Here is a 14,782-nt window from a genome sequence, read left to right on the forward strand (position 1 = left end):
TTATTGACACAGAAGCTGTGGTTAGTGTCATTACTCCTGCTGCTGATGAGATGTGTCAACAGAAAGTTTTTCTTCAGGCAGCTAATGGTAGTTCCATTACTTCCTATTGTCAACGCTTACTAGGGTCAGATGTTCCGTTCCTTTCAATGGGTGTTCATTGTTGCTGATGTTGCTGTACTGATACTTGGAGTAGATATTTTCCGTCATTTTGGTCTACTGGCACATATGCCATTCCTGTTTCTCTGAATAAGGAGCTCAATTACTGGTGAAAGGTCAATTAGTTAATTAGCAACCACTCAGTCTAACACTCCTTCTAGCCAAGCCACTGAACGTACATGAAGTCGTTCTTAGGGACTTCCCTGCAGTAGTACAGATCACTGAAGTTAAGGAATCTGTAACTCACCACATCCAAATCACAGGACCACCCACACACGAACTAGAAGACATGCTACAGCAAGGGATCATTCACCCCTCATCTAGTTGCAGATCATCCCCAAGTCCCAAAAAAGTCAGGTGACTGGCATCCTTGTAGTGATTACGTGGCTCTGAATGCTAATACTGTACCAGATCGATCCCACATATCCTCGACTTCTCTGCTTCTCTTCATAGAAAAATGATATTCTCTAAGTTAGACTTGGTAAGTGCTTATCATCAACTCCCTATGGAACCTGCTAATTATACCGAAGAATGCAATTACAACTCCAATTGGATTGTTCGATTTGTTAGAATGTGCGGCACAGTCTTTTCAGAGGTTCATGGACCAAGTACTTTGTGATATGCATTTTGTATATACTTCAGTATAGTCAGTTTTACTTGAGTGTGACCGCTGACTTACTCTTAGGACTTCACTATTATTTTTATGCTAGCAGATGGAAAACGAGCTCATCTGAAAATATGTATATATCAATTTTGGAGTCTGTAGGTACTCTGAAAGGTTCTCAAAAGCTTCTTCTGGTCAACATGAAAGGAAGCGACAATGATGTTTCATGACGTGAAGCTTTGTGAACATCAATTACATCTTATAAAAGATGTCAATAGTCATGTTTTTAATATTAAAAAGCAAATGGAGCACTTTAGGCCAAGATATAATAAAACTAGAAGACTTTCTTCCAGAAATAAGTCTCATTTAGTCTGCTGTACCCCTCTAATCCTTCAATATTTGTCTTCACCATTTACGCCCAGAAACTCAGTTGAAATTTTGCACTTCTCAATCTTTTCTTAGGTAGTAACAAACAAAAAGATTTACTATGTCAATTGCAGGCCTAGCAGCAACCAAAATATAATAATGAAGAAGTTACAAGTAGAATGGAGCATTGTGAAGTTTGCAGCCATTTTATTTGCAAGTGATTGAGGCTAGACCTGACGCTTTTTTGTCAAAAGCATGCGGTGTCAAACTCAACTGAAGCCGACTATAGATGATATCCTCATCGCTAGCACTAACCCAGAGGAACATAAGCAACACCTACACTCAGTGTTGGAGTGATTCAATAAGCATGGCATTGTCCAGAGTAACATAAGCAACAACTTTACTTAGTGGTTGAGTGTTTCAGTAACCATGGCATTGTCATCAATCAAAACAACTGTGACTTTTGGGTATTGCAAATCACTTTCCTCAGTCATTTAGTCGATCAGCAAGGTATCTGCCCACATATAGAGAAAGTCAAAGCACTCTGCGCCTTTCCTTTACCAACAGCTCAACATAAACTTCGTGAGTTTTTGGGGCTAGTTAACTTTATAATAGATTAAAACTTTATTGTGCATGTATTCTTCCCCCATTGAATTATTTTCTACGTCTAAAATACAAATAGAGAGACATTCAGGGGACAGTTGAAGCCAACATTATCAAGGAGGCTCTCACCCAAGTGACTTTAACTCATGCATAATTGGATACTACTTTGAGTCTCGCAACAGATGCATCTGATGTAGGCTCATGTAACCATGAGAGCACAGAGGGTCGATGATACTTGGCAACCACTGGCATATACCCTAGATCTTTTAAACCACCTGAGAAAGAATGTAGCACGTTTTTGATTTATTTAGCATCTAAACATTTTCGCTACTCTCTGGAAGGTCGATATTTTTACATATTGACCGATCATAAACCCCTAACACATCTCCACTCATTTCATTCTGGTCAACATTCGCCACGAGTTTGACATATGGATTATATTCAGCAGTTCACCTCAGTCATTCGTCACGTAAATGGGTCAGCTAACTCAGCTGCAGATGCCCTGTGTTGTGCTAAATATAGGTTATATACCGAGTAGGATGGATTCATACTATTTTAATCCCAAGGGCACACCCCGAGTGATTAAATTATGGACAAACACCTATGAGGTGTTTATGGAATTGGGAAACAGAGGGCAAAGCCCAAGGTTTACAAATTCCATAAACGCCTCATAGGAGGTGTTTTTCTGTTTTGAACATATTCATGGGGACATAGTTATTAGAAGTGGTTAATTAGGCTCAAGCAATGGTATTCTGTTGAATGGCTTCCATGTAGGGGTCTCCATAGCATTTCGACACCTCATTCGTATTATTACCATCAAAGAGAATTATTCATGAATGGTTTAAAATAGTATGAATCCCGACTAGGAGGTATATACTGTATTTAAGCTATATTCACGGTTTTTTTAAATATTATTGAATGTTTTGAACATCATTCATAGTATTATCACGTGACTTGCCACTGAGCACATGGCCCATAATAGATGACTTGGAAATTGAGCTTTCTCTATGAAAGAAATTCATAGATGTGAGGGAGAAAGATTTTTGTCTTGGCCTCAAAACCACACGGATTTACCTCTATTAGTCATTCTCGTTTCAGTCCTTCTGTAACTGAGGCAGATATTTTGGAGAAAATAAAAGGCCATATACCACCATCTACTCGCAAGGCCACATCATGGGTGGTGAAATTTAGGATTAATTGGCGCCACAGTAGAAAGGGGGATATCAAGCCTCCGGAACTAGATGTGGTAAGAAATAGTCAGTTACACTACTGGTTGCCACGCTTTGTCGTGTAAGCTAGGAATACTCAAGGCAAGCCGTACACTTCTGTGAGTCTTTATGGTTTTAGAGCTGGAATCAAACGATATATGAGGCCATAGAATTCACTCCAATGAAGAGTTGGATATCTAAAATGCACCAATTGTTCATTTTTTCGAGAGGCATTTGACACCTCTTAAAAGATCTCCGGAAAGAAGTCATTGCTACTATTAAAAAGCAAATACCCATCATTTCCACTAACCTTGAAGAACGTATGTGGAAGGATGGGCTACTTGGTAATAGTAATCCACATTTGCTGCTTGACATGATGGTCTACTGTTTGGCTCTTAATTTAGCCCTTAGAAGTGGCAGGGAGCATAGATTGTTGTGTCTAGATATGATTCAGTTAAATGAGATAAAAGATGCATGACCACAAATTTTGTACAGTGAAAGAGGGTCTAAAAACAATGCTTGGGGGTTCCAGGAACGTAAGGTGACAAATAAGACCATAGATTTTTGGAAACAAGGAAGACAGAAAGCTTTGTGTGGTTGAGCTGTACAAAAAGTACATGTCATGCAGGCCAGTGGATGCTCCCTCATATGCATTGTACTTACAACCTATGGCCAAACCTCTTCCTAACTAATGGTATATGTCGAGACCAGTGGGACATGACACTCTTAATGAGACAGTGAACCGATTCTGTGACCAAGCAGGTAAAAAAGGCCACTATTCTCTAACGCAAAAGAGTGCAACATGCTTGTTCCAACATGGAGTTGATGAACAGACAAAGTCTGTCACTGGTCATAGATCAACTGATGCTGTGCGTGTTGATAAGAAAGTTTCTCATCAAAAAAAAGAGGAACTGAAAGGTATCATTTAAGCTAAGAAAAGGAAGATTACACATGAAGGACAATTATGCAAAAGACAAAGAACCGGGAAGCACAGATACAATGAGTTCCACAACTTTACCTTTACTAACTGTACTGAAAACTCCAGTAATTGCTAGTATTAAAATCTCCTTCACAGTACTCTTTAATACTTTGTAAAGTACCTCTTGCTTTCTGTCATAGTTGTTAAAATCTCCTTCACAACACTCTCTAACACTTTGTAAAGTACCTCTTGCTTTTTGTCATTCCACTATTGTTTGTGATGTAGCTACTGGGATATTACGCTCATTCGTACCAAGGTCGCTGACATATATGGTAATTTTAGCACTACATTCCTTATCACACCTAGGTATTTATGTATGACAACGATTACTTAACAGTTGTTTTGCCTTGCCTGGTGTTAACTCTGACATTCATAAGTGGACTCGTCAATGTCTCCAGTATGAACAAGCCAAGGTCCAAAGTCACTGTCTCTCCTCTTTCTGACTTTCCTACTCTACATCAATTTTCTCATATAGCGATCTAGTTAGACCACTACCCGTCTTTTGAGGCTCAACTTATCTACTATTAACTATGGTGGATAGGTTCATTGAATGGCCAGAAGTTGTTCCGCTACCAAATGCAAATGCTGAGATAGTAGCATTATGGTCATTTCTACACGGGTTTCCCGGTTTGGACTCTGATCATTCATTACTAGGGATAAAGGAAGACAGTTGGAGTTATCTATATGGTCTCAACTGATGAGAATCCTTGGTACACATCGTATTGAGACTACTGCATACCATCACATTGCAAACAGACTAGTGAAGAGACAGCACTGTCAAAAAAAGCCTGCCATTAAGTGTGTACCTTCTCCTACAGACTGGGTATCTGGACTGCTCTGGATTCTCTTAGGAATTTGCACTGCCATGATAGAGAATATTGGCAGTACTAGTGCCTAATGGTGTAATATATAACAAGAGTGACTGATCAGACTCAGTTCTAATCATATCAGGTCAGTTACATTTCTACTACTTTTCACTATTCTTTTCATTGCTTCAAGTACAGTTTATACGAGGAGTGACTGATCAAACTGAGTTTAAGGCTGTGTTTACACAGCAACGCAAAATGCATTGTTTTATACACAGTACACTTTCAGCACTGTTTTGTTTCGATAAAGATTAATCAAGATTCTATCACGTTTTCATTTTTTCTATTTTTGTAAGCGCAGCCTTAATTTTTGGAGGTGTTTTTTATGAAGTATTTTCTGTTCTATTTACATCTCAGTCTTTCTTCTAGTTGCAGATTCTGTGATAATAGAGCTTTGACATTTATGCATTCATGTACATGTACATGTACACGTAACTACAATATTCTGTTATTATTATTATTGCTATGTACTCGTTGTTGTTATTATTGTTGTTATTATAATTATTATCATTGTTATTCTTATTGTTATTGTTACTTGTGTTATTCTTATTGTGGCCATTATTATTTCTATTTATAATTATGCAGACTGTCAATATGACATATGATGTATTATGATTTTTAGTTTAAAACTGCATGCTTTGACTGTATTTGTTGTTCATTTGTATGTTCATTCATTTCTTCTTCCTTCTACTGTATTATTTTCATTCTCATTTTAAGTCCTCTTTGAACCTAGCAAGTTTGCCATTCTCACATCGCTCATTTGTGTTCTACTTGGTTGCTATACAATTCCATTCCCGGTTCCCAACATTACACTTGCGATGAGGTAAACGGTTATGGCAACTCATGGAAAGATGTCTGCATTCGATCTAGCAAAAGAAACCTGGACTATATACATGGAACGCTTACAGTTCTACTTTCTAGCAAATGGCATCACAGAAGAGGACAAGATGAAAGCAGTGTTGCTTACTGTGTGTGGGGCACCTTCTTATCAACTCGTAAGGGGACTACTTCAACAACAAACCCCACTCAATGCCTCATTTGATGAAGTAAACACCAAACTGGGGGAGCATTACAGTCCCAAACACTCTAGCATTGTGCAGAGATATACTTTTCACACAAGAGTCAGACATCAGCAGGAGTCAGTAGCTGACAATGTGGTAGCACTTCGTGACATTGGGGAACATTGTGAGTTTGGATACTCCTTAAATGACATGATTTGTGTAACTTGTCTGTGGCATTAACAATTCTAGAATACAAATCCTCTTGCTACAGGAGCAAGACAGGCTGACTTATGAAGTAGCAATCAAGACAGCACAGACCATGGAACTGGCATCACAAAATGCACAAGATATGTCCAAGCAGCTCTCATAAGCTCCTGTGAACCAAATGAAACATCAAAGAGAGAAACACAAGACGCCGAAGGAAATCGAATGCTACAAATGCGGTGGTAGGCACTATGCTACCCATTGTCATTTTAAAGATGTCAACTGTCGCAGCTGTGGTAAGAAAGGTCATCTAGCAAAGGTCTGTTGTAGCTCTAAGAAAGATCACAACAACCAGTCACGCCAGAAACCATCCAGATCTGTTAATAAGACCCCCTTAAAATACAATGCCCATTCATTGGATCACAAACCAAACCTTCATCATTCAGCTACGGTTCCAGAGGACTCCCAAGGTTATTCTTTGTTCACTCTACCTGGTAATGTCCAACCTATTGTACTCATAACGGAAGTGAATGGTTCAGACCTCTAAATGGAAATGGACACAGGAGCCTCCCTATCTCTCATTAGTGAACAGACATACACAAACATGTCTCATGCATTACCCCTTAACACAATTTAATGTTGTTTTGTCCACTTTTACAATGAAAAAGATCCGTCCAATTGGTACAGTAGATGTCGCTGTACGATACAATTCTCAACAAGTTACAGTTCCCATGCTAGTCATCCCTGGCCTAGGACCCAGTCTGGTAGGACAAAACAGGCTGGAAAAGATCAAGCTGGACTGGTCTCACTTAAAAGTTGTTAACGTTTTTTCTTCCATAGAGGATGTAATGCAGAAACATAAAGAAGTTTTTTGTCCAAAGCTTGGGAAATTGAAGGTTCTTGGGGCAAAGCTCTATGTTGATTCTCAAGCTCAACCTCATTTCTATCGTTCACGAACAGTTCCGCATTGTATTAGGGATAAAGTGGCTCAGGAGTTGCGACGGCTGGAAGAGCTGGAGGTCATCACCCCAGTCAAGCATTCCAAGTTGGCAGCATTGGTGGTACCGATAGTCAAAGAAGACGGATCCATTTGTCTCGGCGGTGACTATAGAGTAACAATCAATCAAGCCGTGCTTCCAATCCTTATCCTCTCCAGAGAGTCGATGGTCTATTCACTGCACTTTCTGGAGGCAAGTCATTTTCCAAATTGGACTTGAAACATGCCTATTTACAAGTTCCTCTAGACGAAGAGTCAGAAAAGTACACTACCATTAATACCCAGTGAGGACTTTTTGAATATAATCGCCTGCTTTTTGGCATCTCTACAGCTCCTTCCATTTTTCAGAGGATAATGGAAAACCTCCTCAACAATACTCCTTAGGTATGAGTCTTCTTAAACGACATCCTCGTGTCTGGAAAGACAGATTCTGAGCACTTACGAAACCTGGATTTTGTGTTGAAATGTTTGGAGCTATTGGGTTTTACACTTAAGCAGCCGAACTGTACTTTCATGGCTGCATCTGTCCAATATCTGGGACATGTCATTGATGCTCATGGTCTTCACCCAGCTAAAGCAAAAATAAGAGCCATTAAAGAGGCTCCAGCTCCATTCAATGTCTTTGAGCTGAAATCATTTCTAGGCTTACTTACTTACTATCACAAGTTCCTTCCAGACATAGCTACTACGTTAGCACCTCTACATTCACTTCTCCACAAAATATTAATTGGAAATCGGGCCAATCTCAAGCAGAATCATTAAAGATAGTCCAATCACTTCTACATTCTAATTCTCTCCTGGTCTATTATGATGACACTAAACCTCTCACTCTGTCAAATGATGCCTCTCCATATGGAATAGGAGCAGTGCTGTGCCACTGGATGGCAGATAGTTCAGAACGACCAATTGCTTTTGCCTCCCGCACCCTGTCCAGTGCAGAAAAGAACTATTCTCAGATAGAGAAAGAGGCAGACTGTCAATATGACATCATATGATGTACTATGATTTTTAGTATATATATATGCATGCTTTTACTGCATTTGTTGTTTATTTGTTTGTTCATATATTTCTTCTTCCTTCTACTTTATTATTTCCATTCTCACTGTTTGAACCTAGTGAGTTTGCCATTCTCACATTGCTAAGATATGCGTGTTCTTCGATCACTCATTTGTTTTCTTCTTGATTGCTATACAATTTCATTCCCTGGGCTTCATTTAGGGGGGCGCTTGCCCCCCTTGGTGGGTGAGTGACCCCCCCTTGATTGACTATTAACATGAAAAATTTCATTTAAAATAAACAACATTAGTTAAACTATTATCCTTCTGTTTTTTCTGTTCTAAATGTCAACGATTTCCTCTATCTGGTCATCATTAAGTTGATCAGGGGTCTCTATAGCTATTTTCATTAGATGAGATAGACTTTTGTCACTGAGGCTGCTTCGTAACCAAGTTTTAATGACTTACATCTGTGAGAAGCTCCTTTCCACTGATGCTGTTGTAACTGGTATAGTTAGGCAGATTTAAGCTATTGTACTTAGGTTAGGAAACATTGTCTTCATCATGTCATTAACGAGTTCTTTAGTTGAGTCTTCATACTATCTTCAAGTTTCTTTAACAGTAGCTGACAATATGTTTTCCACTCTGTGACAATAACAGGGGTGATAATAGCCTCTCTAGTTATTGATTCGCCAAGAAGTGTCTCAGCTTGCTTTGGTGCCCCATAGTGCTCTAAAATTGTTTAAATTTGCTGCTCACCATACTTTGATATCTCAGAAGATGTTGCTTTTTTTGCTGTCTTAGGATCAAAAATACTTAATGCTGACACAATTGCACTCGATGAAGCAAAACGACTTGAAATATTATCCTTTAAACATTTCACAAATGGCTTTACTGTTCAATCCTGAAAGTCAGCAATATCTTCTGATGTTATTGTGATTCCCAGTTCATTAAAAGAATTAGGCTTGTCTAGCAGCTCGAGAACCCAATTAGCTGCTAGCTGAATAGCATCATCTAATGTATGTAGAGTAGTATCAACCATACAGGCTATCACAGACAAATCTAGATTCTCAGTCTGAAGAGTCCTGTTCAATTTAGCCACCTGAGGAAGAATATAATTGAGCATGTGAATAGCTGCAACTGTTGACTTCATGCTAAAAGCTTTACTAAGACCCCGTGCTTCTGGTTCATGACTATCCTCATAAATGCTATTGAGTGCACTGACAATAGCTAGGTAGCTTGCTTTGACAGCTTGAACTGATCTTTCGTGTGCCAACCATCTTTTGTCAGAGGGTTTGATGACCTTTAGTTCTGGAAGATTAAGCACTTAGTGCACCAATTTTAGAGACTCGACTCTCTTTGGAGAGAAATGAAAGAACTTCTATAAGGATGTTAATGTCACATACACGTGTTTGATTCCATTAGTAAAATTTGCAGCCTGGACACAAGCTAGTTGTAGCAAATGGCAATGGCAATGCAAAAACAAAGCATGAGCTGCCTACTTTTTGATTCTAGTCTGCACTCCAGTCCGTATCCCAGCAAATGTGCTTGCTCCATCAAAACCCATTCCTATGATTTTACTAACTTGAAGATTCTTTTCATTTAAACATTCTATTAAAGCTAAATAAATGCTCTCGGCGTTTGCTTGTTTGAAATGAAGTACTTCCAAAAAATGTTCTACTGGTACACCATCTTCTTCCCAACGATAAAATACTGCCATCTCCTCAATAGTGGCAATATCTGTACATTCGTCAGCCATGATACAAAAATATTGAGCCCTGTTAAGATGCTTCTGTATCGATTTCTCAACCCATATTCCTAGAGATTCCATAAACTCTACCACAGCTACATGTGAAGTATATACAGCATTTCTTCCGGTCCGATCCAGAAAATTTCTCAAGTGTTCACCACCACATGATACTACCAAATCAACAAGCCCATCAAAATTAGTAGTATTAGGAATATGGTGCTGAGCAAGAAAGTGTGCGCATCGAAAGAATGATTTAACTGCTACTCGATTGATTCTACGATCCTGTTCTGCCACATTTTGTAGCTGTTGAAAAACCGATCCACTGTGCTGTGTTGATAAAGTTCCTTGGTAGGCCATTATATGTGTATTGGTCTGTGAGTGAGCCTTCATCTTTTCAACAGCTTTTTTCCAGTTTCTGAATGGTGTGCTTGTCCAGACTCCCCCTGTTTGCTCAAGTGATCTTCCCGATGTCTTACAATTCTTGCAAAAAGCACCATCAATATCAGCATTGTACTCCAGCCAAGTAAACTCTTTTTCCCATTTATTTTGACACTTCCTGTTGCTACTAGCTTTGGTTGATCGACATTTAGACTGCTTGCTATTGGAAGGTAGGCTAGTAGTCTTGCTGACACATGGCTTCTTAGCTGGTGGAATCTCCAGCTCTTCCTCACTACTACTGCTATCATCTGCACAACTGGAAGGAAATGGCTTGTTGGAATGTGACTTAAAGTAAGATGTAATGTCCATTTTAGGCTGTAACTGACTCACTTCTTTGTTCTAGAATAATTTTAACAACTACAGCTGGTACAAATGTGTGATCAATATGAATATAATTATGACCCCAGCAGTACATTGTTTAAAGGCCTTCATACACGTGGCAACTTGTTGCTAGCAACATTTGTGATTACATTGATGTTGCCAGAAATTTAATGGTTTTCTATTTTTGGCAGCATGTTGCTTGGTTGCTAGCATCAAGTTGCCTTGTGTATGAAGGCCTTGAGTGTTGTGAGCACACATTGATTTGTGCATGCACAATAGAAAAATAGTAGTGACCCCCCTTCTTTGAAATATTTTTAATCCTACCCCCCCCCTTGTATAAAATCCTAGATGAAGGCCTGATTCCCGATTCCCAACATTACAGTTTATAGTGTAGTATATAACAATAGTGACTGATCATACTCAGTTTTAATCATTCCAGTTTGGTTTTAACATGATGTTTCATGTACCACTTAATACCAATTCTTTTCTTAGTTTCCAGTGTAGTTAATACCAGGAGTTACTGATCAAATTGAGTTTTTGGAAGTTTTTAAACAACAACAAAACATCTAATGCTTTTAAAAAATACACTTTCAATACTGTTCATGTTTTCATCAAGTTTTATGAATATTTCATTCCGTTTTCATTTGTGTCTTTGCCTTGTGATGGCAACATTATTTGTTTCAGGTTTGTTTTTATAAATACTATTTCCTGTTCTACTTCTTAATATTTGTTTCTTCCTGTCTTAGTTTCATAGTGATAACAAGAGTGACTGATAAGACTCAATTCCATTTATTTGCGGTTGGTTTCACAAAGTTGTTTCTTGTGCTACAGTATGTGGGTGTATCAAAGGCATCCCCTAGTTTATAATAGTGTAGACCACAGCAGGGGTAGTTAGAAGCCATCATCTATTTGCCAATTCTGGTAGTAAGAAGACGGTGCCTTTCATACACCCACACACTGCAGTACAAACCAGACAAGCTACATCTGTTACGTGTTACTTGATATACACTCCTATGTTAGATGATTGAAAAGAGTGACTAATCAGACACAGTTTTGAGTTGGTTTTAAAATCATGTTTTATGTACCACTTTTCACTAATCTTTTTTAAGTTTTAAGTGTAGTTTTTACCAGGCAAGCCTGATCAAACTGAGTTTTAGGTTGCATTTATATGTTTGTGATTGAGTCTCGGAGATTTTTTGTAGACTTATTGCCGTTCTTTATACTGTAGTACAAAAGTGTCTTCGTAGTCTTCCTTATGATGCATGTACATTTAATTGTTTTCCATTTTCCCTTACTCTTTCTGAAAGTTCTGAATACCAAATTATACCTACCATTTTTCTTGCTCCAGTTGCTATTGATGTCATTGCTCTTGCTACATTTTTAGTCCCTATAAACATAGAAAGAAATAAGTACAACTAGCTAGTTACAATGCCATGCGTGAAGAGTTTTTCAGCTTTAACTCTGCAACAATATATGATGTTACTGGCATTGATTTGTCATGAGCGACATCTGTAATATTCCATCCTGCTTTTAAACTTGATTAAACAATTCATATTCTTCTTTCAGTACCTTTTAACATTACTAGTGGCAATACTTCCTTACTACAAGCCAGCTCCTTCTCTGTACGCAAGTGTGTTCTTTTCTGGAAAGTGTCATACAGCCAACAATCTTGCGGATACTAAAATATTGATGTACAAAGTGAAGTAAAATGCACTACATATACAAGTGCCTTCCAGAAAGACATGGCACTGTTGTATAGTATGCATTAGCACTTGAATCATGTGTCGCATCTTTGATGACCCACTACAAATTAATGATAATGATTATGTACTATTACTAATATACTGTACCTCTCCGTCAGTCTAATATTCTGAGGCTGACTTAATCTGATCAATTGCCTTCATCACTGACCATTCAGTGCAACAGTTACATACCCTTTTGACTTATATTCTATAGTGATCATATTTATAAATGTCGTCAATTAAATGTATTGTCATTTATTACATAGTGTGTGGTACTGCTCATGCTCAGTACTTGTTATTGATTTTGAGAAGAAGAGAAGACTTAGACAGTTGTTGAAGTGAAGTACAGATCGTGTCCAAGTGTTGCCTTAAAAATACTGTCCTCTGATACAGATTCCACTACCGGATGGAAGCATTCCATTGTTTAGTACAAGCCAATTGATAGGGAACCTTTGACGTGCATGTCACTTTCGATACTGCTGAGTGCAGAGACCGACCAACCTTTACTTTTGATAGCTAACTTACACAGAATTGGTATTTTCAGTCAGTTGAAATAGTTGGTTTGACAGTAGCAGTCATACAGAATAGTTTTTTTTCTTTTTTTAATGATACTTCACTGACACGTGTATACATACATTTTGTTATTTGGGGCGTGGTCTGAAGCAAGATGGTTGCTGAACTAGCTCATAAGAAGAGTGTCAGATCAGGACACAGAGGCACAGCAACAAGAAAGGTTACTGAGTTAGAAACAGCTTTGGGTGCTAGTCCCTTAGACAGACACAGCCTGGAGCAACTGAGGGTGGCTCTTGCAGAGAACGTAGCTGTACTCAAGGACCTCGATGAAGGCATCTTAGCCCTCCTAGAGGACAAAGCTGAAACAGAAACAGATATAGAAGGTGCAGAAGTCGTCAGGGATACCTTGAGGTCAACTCTCTTCTAGGTAGACAAGGCCATTGGCCTGTCCTCATGTGTTCCTAAAGGTGTTTCTCCAATGGTTGGAGACACACCCTTTGAATCTGTCGCTATTAGAATCAAGCTACCACAGCTGACTCTAACTCCTTTTAATGGTGACTATATGAAATGGAAAACATTTTGGGACTCATTTGAGTCAGCAATACACCACAGATGGGATCAATTGGATATCAATAAGTTTACTTAATTGAGATCCTTATTGACAGGATCAAGAAGGAGGCTGTAGCAGATCTATCGCTAACTTCTAGCAATTATCAATAAGCGATAGATATACTCAAGAAGAGGTTTGGGGATGAGTCACAGATTATAACAAGGCATATGGATGCCTTTACTGATCTGGAGGCTGTGACAGATAATCAGAATCTTTCAACTTTAAGGAGAATCTATGACAAAGTATAGATTTATGTGAGAGGCCTAACATCCTTAGGAAAGCACATAGTGCTTATGGAGCTCTTCTTAGTGCCTCCTAATGTAGAAACTCCCGCAAGAGTTCAGAGTTTAAATCAGTCTTAAGATGTCTGGTAAAGAAGGGGAATGCAACCCCATACTCGCAGCATTATTGGAAGAAATAAAGGCTCGTGAGACAGCAGGTATAATTCACAAGAGCTGGAATGTTTATACTAAAACTAAGAGAGAATCTGCAACCGCAACTACTTTGACTACGAAGGATAGTGGTCATTCTGAATGTTGTTATTGAAGTGAGAAGCATCAGCCTAGTTTACGCAAGAATGTCATTTTAGTAGAGCCTAGGAAACAAATTTTGAAGGGTCATGGTTATTGCTTTAATTGTTTATGTAATGGGCATCATGTACAAGACTGCAGAGCCTCACCTAAGTGTACTGAGTGCATAAGTAAACTCCACCCTAGTATGTCTCAAGGCTGTCAAGAGTGAGAACTTAAAAGAGATATTGAATCTTCAAGTGAATGTGTCTAATCTTAACCCAGAGGCCCCTCTTTGAGCTCCACTTCTCAAGCAGAAGAGAATGACACAGTCTTGTTAGAAACAGTTCGAGTGACAGCATTTAATCCCTCCAATCCAGCTCTTTGTATGGAAGCCAAAGTTATCCTTGACAGTGGCAGTCACAGATCTTTTGTTACACAAGACCTAAAAAAAGAAATGGCACTTAAGGCAAAAAGCAAGAAGAGTATGTCCATTGCAGCCTTTGGTTTAACTACAGAGAGAGAGGAAGAATATCATTTAGTAAGGATTGGTTTACAAACGGAGGAGGGGTCTATAACCCTACGATTCTTAGCACTTCCCTTATCTGTGGTCCCAGCATCTATTGATATTTCTAAATGCTATTATGAGCATCTCAGTAACTTAGACTTTGCCGTACCAGATGAAGGAGAACAACAGATATTGATTGACCTGGATTACTATTGGTCTGTTGTCTCCGGTGAGGTTATTCGAGCTAGTTCTGGTCCCTCAGCATCATATACTAAATTGTGATGAGTTTTGTCTGGTCCCTTATGCGACAAAATGCATCATTCTTCAGCTGCTCTCATTACACATGTACTTAAGGCAGAGACAGGTCCCACAAATAGAGTGATTGATAATAGGCTCAGATCCTTCTGGGATT

At 38.7% G+C, this 14,782-nt stretch overlaps 1 protein-coding gene across 1 annotated transcript; it reads left to right on the top strand.

Annotated features, from left to right (window-relative positions):
- Window positions 1–6,168: 6,168 nt before the first annotated feature.
- LOC105316966 (uncharacterized) lies at window positions 6,169–6,534 on the top strand. The gene has a single exon (XM_011412297.1). The coding sequence runs from the start codon at window positions 6,169–6,171 to the stop codon at window positions 6,532–6,534; it is 366 nt and encodes a 121-aa protein (XP_011410599.1).
- The last annotated feature ends 8,248 nt before the right edge of the window (window positions 6,535–14,782 follow it).

Source organism: Amphimedon queenslandica, unplaced genomic scaffold (assembly GCF_000090795.2).
Source record: "Amphimedon queenslandica unplaced genomic scaffold, v1.1 AMPQUscaffold_13486, whole genome shotgun sequence".
NCBI classification, from domain to species: domain Eukaryota; kingdom Metazoa; phylum Porifera; class Demospongiae; order Haplosclerida; family Niphatidae; genus Amphimedon; species Amphimedon queenslandica.

Bases quoted from the DNA above. Each gene is read 5' to 3' on its own strand.
- LOC105316966 (XM_011412297.1), top strand. From the start codon at position 6,169: ATGAAACATCAAAGAGAGAAACACAAGACGCCGAAGGAAATCGAATGC.